The sequence below is a fragment of the Leishmania mexicana genome, chromosome 10 (genome assembly GCF_000234665.1).
Source record: "Leishmania mexicana MHOM/GT/2001/U1103 complete genome, chromosome 10".
In the NCBI taxonomy this organism is placed as follows: Eukaryota; Euglenozoa; class Kinetoplastea; order Trypanosomatida; family Trypanosomatidae; genus Leishmania; species Leishmania mexicana.
The window spans coordinates 300,156-305,529 of NC_018314.1; the positions used below are offsets into that span (position 1 = coordinate 300,156).

The 5,374-nt window shown below is 61.6% G+C and overlaps 1 protein-coding gene across 1 annotated transcript; it reads right to left on the minus strand.

The window, feature by feature from the left end:
- Positions 1 to 228: 228 nt before the first annotated feature.
- LMXM_10_0700 (conserved hypothetical protein) lies at positions 229 to 2,688 on the minus strand (the record flags this gene model as incomplete). The annotated part of the gene is made up of 1 exon (XM_003872859.1): positions 229 to 2,688. One exon carries the CDS (start codon positions 2,686 to 2,688, stop codon positions 229 to 231), a length of 2,460 nt encoding a protein of 819 aa, XP_003872908.1.
- Between the last annotated feature and the right edge of the window lie 2,686 nt (positions 2,689 to 5,374).

The window sequence follows — 5,374 nt, forward strand, 5'->3', positions numbered from 1 at the left end:
CACCCATCCATTCCGTTCGCTTTATGCTTTATTATCAACGACTTGATCGGTTACACGTGTGCTTACACGACGCCCTCGTAGTTCAAGGCCCTCCCCCTCCCCTCCCCCTCCACCAAAATTGAAGCAAGTAAACGGGCAGACAAGGCAGAACAGAGATGAAAACGGCGAAGGTCACGCGGGTCGTGAGCGGCCCCGAGGAGACACATGAGCACCAAGTTCAGTGGCCGACTACCCGTCCAGCTTTGCGTACTGCAGCACCAGATGCCGACCGTACAGGTGCGTTGCTTTGAGCGTCTCCAGCGCGCGTGCCGCCTCGGCCTCGGAGAGGAACTCGACGAAGGCAAAACCCCGATGGTTGTTCTCGCGGTGGGAGGAGAAGGCGTGGCTCTTGCGCGGCACACGCACGGTACGGATCTCGCTGAAGGCGGAGAAGAGCTCGCGTACGTCCTTCTCGGTCGCCTCAAAAGGGAGGTTCTTGACGATGAGCTTCTGCGGGTCGCTGCCGGGCGGCACCTTTGATACCGACGCAGAATTCGAGATGGCGCCACTTCCGCCGTTGTCTGGACTTACGCCACCGGCGCGACGGCGAGCGATGACGGCGGTCTTTGTGGGGTCGAACTCATCGTGATTTCCACCGTCCGCGTCAGCTCCAGCGAACCGTCTCGTGGTGCCCTGTGGTGCCGCGGTGGTGTCTGCCACACGTGCCTGCTGCTGCAGCTGAGCGGTGTGCTTGCTGACGACGCACGACAGAGTGCGACCCGCCAGGGTCTTGCCGTTGAGCTTCGCCACACAGTAGGCCAGGGTGCTCTGGTCCGCCACGGTGAGGAAGGCTCGGCCTTGCTCCTGCTGGAGGACGAGGCGCTTGATGAGTGTCTCTGGCGCGCGGGCCAGTCGCGGGCATGCATCCAATAGGAAGGCGTGCAGCTCATCCTCGGTGGTTTGAAAGGGGATGTTGGTGAGAAACAGCGTGTACACCATCGCCTTGGCGACCACGGCGGCAGCAGAGTCACCGGTGTCGGCGTCCGGATCGTTGTCAGCGGATGGGCCACCCACCAGCCCTAGGTCTGAGGCAGCTACAGCTGAAGCGCTGCCGCCCTCGCCGTCTTCCATCAACGCCCCGACCGGTGCCCACTCGAGGAACAGCGGCGCTGTCTTGAAAAGCTTGTAGGAGAGCCGCGTGAAGGCGATGCGCGCGTCTTGCGGATGCGTGTAGCGGAACAGCGCAAACGTCCCTGCAGACGGGAAGGCCGACGTCTCTAGCACACCGAAGCGCACAAATAACTTTGTGAGCTCCGCTGCATCGTTGCCATCCTTTAGCTGGAGGTTCTTCACGAGAATGGTCGTGTTCGACCGCGACTTCAGAAAGTTCTGCGTGGCACCCTCTAGGAGATCAAAGGCAATCCCTTCGTCGCTCAGCACTTGCTGCACCTCGCTCGTCAGATACGCCTCTGCGATGGCCGCGCGCACGGCGGCACCCTTGGCACCGACGCCGACGACATCCTCCGACCGCACGCCAAGCCGCTGCGCCACCGTCTCCACGGCCGCGTGGCTGTTCATGTACATTGTGTTCCACGTCACTTGCCCGCCTCCGCCCTCCTTGCCGCGGCGATCCGCCTCGCGCTGCTTCTTGAACTGGGAGGATCCAGCAAGAGTCGCCCCGTTCAGTGCACCATTGGCTGCTTGAGCGGCTGCCGTCGAGGCGAGCGCAGCTTCTCGCTCCATCACACGCTTGCTGTGGGGGTCCTCTTCGGCGGCGCTGACGCGGAGCAGGCGACCCATGAGGATGGCACCGCGGCACAACTGAAGCGCTCGCACCGCATCCTCGCCCGATGAAAAGCGCATGAAGGCAGCGCCTTTGTTCTGCCGCGTGTCTTTGGTGAGGGGGATGTGCACCGACTCCACGGGTCCCACGAGGGAGGCGGCAAACTGCTTCAGGTGCTCTTCGGTGGCGATGTACGGGATGTTGGCAAGGCGAATGCGGTGGGACGCACGCGCGATCTCTTCCTGCGCCTCCTGCGTCATGGCCGCAGGGTCATGGTCAACACCTTTCTTCCCTAGATTCGTCGAGTTAGCGGCATTCATAGCCGTAGCAGGGATGTCCCCGTCGACATCACTGTCGCGCGTGGAGGCGACGTCGTCCGCGCCATCTTCTCGCCGCGCCGTTTCTTTCGCATCCACCGCGCTGTGCGTCAGGGGGCCCGCGAGTCTGGCCAGGAAGTCCATGTCGCTCACTTCCCCCAGCGCTTGCTGCCGCGACAGGGCCAGACGCTCTTGTTCGGCCTCGTCGTCGTCATTGGTGTCGCCGCCGTCAGCGGCACGCCTCTCGGCTTGCTGGCGGCTCCTCCGATGCTGCGGCGTCTTCTCGCCCATAGCGGAATTCTTCGGCTCATCCTCACCCGCCGCAGCTGTAGACGAGGTATCCGGAGCCAGGAGCACCTCTGCTGCCCACGTGGGCCCTTCCGTCGCCTTGCTTCGCAGCTCTACAAACTCACGCTGACGGCGTGCGAGGCCGTCCGCTAAGGTCGCACCGGTGTCACTGTCCTTCTGCCCATCCTCCTGGTCACTGTCGCGCGCACGCTTGCGAGTCGGCGCCTGCTCGCGCGACGTCGTGGACGAGGTGAGCCCGGAGGCGTGGGCATCGTCTGCGGCGCCAGCTCTCGATTTGCCTCTGCTCTTCCGGCCGCTCATCTCTTCTCCCTGCTGCTGCTGCTGCTGCTGCTGCTGCTTGCGCAGCTGATTCAGCGTGACGCCGACCTCGTTGAGGCCCTTCGCCAGCTCGACCTTCAGACGAGAGCTGCGGAAGAAGGAGCTGTTAAAGTACTCGGCGACAAAGTGCCCCGCCGCTGAGGTACGGAAGCCGACAAACGCCATGCGGAGGATCATCTTGGGGGCCTTGGCTGCTGCGACTGCGCCGACGGAGCCCTGCCGTTGCTTCTGATGCCTGTGGTGGTGATCCCGGTCCGTGGCCGTGGCGGGTCTGCGAATAAACTGCACGTCGGTGATCTCCAGCAGCGGAGCCTCTCGCGGCGCCGTGCGCAGGAGGTGCTGTTTCAGCTGCTCCTCCGTGCAGTCGTTTGGTAGGTTGAGAATGCGCACACGCGACATGGCGCGTTTGTTAGCAGTGCGATGCTGCGAAGGACATGTAGATCGTGTCACGGGAGGGCGAGCAGAGGAGAGATGAGGAAAGTTTTAGTTGGACAGAACACATACACGCAGAGACATAATACACATAAAAGGATTCTGGCAGGAGGCGGCAACGGCACCACCATCACACTAGCACCGCCGCGCGCATGCGAGGGGGCCCCTCTCCCCCCGAACACTCACACACACAGACACAGACGTCGGTGCGTGTACCTTCCTCGTGCTGAGTTCATCCGCGAGCACTGCATACACAAACATACACACAGAGGGAGGGGGAGAGATGTGAAGCAAACAAGAACAGAAAAAAAGGTTACAGGTAAAGCAAGCAGAAAAAAAAGGCCGCGTACGCACACACGCACACATACATACATACATACATATATGTGTGTGCAGACGTATATCTATATGCCACGCACATGCACACCAATACATATGCATGTACATCGGTACAGACCTAAACACACGTTCGCCCATACACGTGTGTGCGCCGACGCGGCACCGCTGTCAACGCCTCTTTCACCCATGTCCAAAGCACGATCGCTGGCCCCTCCCCTCACCTCCCTCTCCGTTGTGCCTTCACACCACCACGCACGCGGGTGCCGTTGGGTGCCGAACACACACACATAAAAAAAAAACGATGAGTCCACGTGAGGGGAGAGAGAGGGGGGGGAGTGGGCGGGACTCGGGCGGCATCGGCGCTCGCTCTACCGAGCAAAGATAAAAGAAAACGGTAACGATGCCCAAGGGCAGCGCAAACAAAGTTCATTAAGCGTGTGCGTGTGTGTGTGTCCACATCCTCTGCGGTATACAGGATGGGGCCAAGCCGCCACGCGGCACCCAACCCACCCACCTCCTCGACCGGGCCCCGCCACAGACCTCATCGCGTGGCGCGAGGCATCGGTAGACACACACGCGCTACAGCAGTGCGCCGACTCGGCTACCTGAGCACGGCCGCTGGCTCAGGCTCTACCTGGCCCCACGCGTCGCAGGTGTCCGCCTCACCGCCGCTCCCACTGTGCCGGCCACCACCTCACGCACCTCATCAGGGTGACGCTCAGGCCCCCTGCCAGCAGGCAGTGATGGCCGGGTGGGATGTGTTCGAATTGCGCTGGCATTTCGCCTGTCATAGGGATGGTGCAAAGGTGCTCGCTGTCGCAGGTCGCACCGGCGCAACCATGTCCACGACATGAGCGCCGACATGGCAGTCGCGATGCATCGCTCTGGCCTCCCCACGTCGTAGGCACGTGACCACGTCACCAGCAAAAGCGGTTCGGCATTGGCAAGGGATGGAGGGGGAGAAGGGGGGTGGGGAAGGGGGTGCTTGGCTTCCAGCCCAAACAGAGCGTGGTCCACTGGACCCTGGGATGCCGCGCATTGCGGCGTGTGTGTATGTGCGCCTCCCCCCTCTCGTCGTCGTCAAGGGGTTTGCATTCGGGTACCAAAGGAGAAGAAACGCGAGAGCTGTGCAACGGCCGGGCAGAGGCGTATACCGACACACTCACACTCCGACGCGCGCACCAGGAGGGGACGGCGGCTCAAAGCACGTTCGCCCTTCTTCCCCTCTATAGAGTCTCGATGATACTGTATGTGCCGATAACCATGATGAGCACTCCCACGAGAAGGTACACGTAGCAGCGGATGCGCTTGAAGGTAACGCACGGCGTCGCAACGAAGATCTTCTTCCAGTACTGCAGCGTGTTGCGGTCCGCATCGGGGTACGCCACGGCATACTTCACATGCATGGCGAGGACCGACGGGATGATCATGACCATGCACACTGACGGCAGCGCGCCAATGAACGCGACGACGGTGTTGACGGCTGAGGTCGGCATCCCCATGGCCAGGGCCCAGATAACAAGATTGATGAGCAGACGGAGGCCGATGCCTATCCAGCTATGTGGTTTGCACCTCACCGTCTGGTCAATCAGCTGCATCGCTGGCATGAACTGCACCGGGTAGGTGAAGATGAGGTTGAGCATAAAACACACGCGCACACTCGTACCCCACGGCGAGTGCGCCACCTTGGCCACCAGCGAGGTGGTCATGGAGTTGCCGTAGGCGAGGTAGCCAGTCAAGCCAAACAGTATGTACCAAGCAATCACGCCGATGATGACAAGGGTCGCCATCTTGAGCACCAGCCGCTTCTTCGTGCAGGCGGCGTGCACCGGCAGGATGATGGCAATGCCCTCCAGCACCATCATGTTGTTGGCGAGGTTATTGAACCAGCCCACGG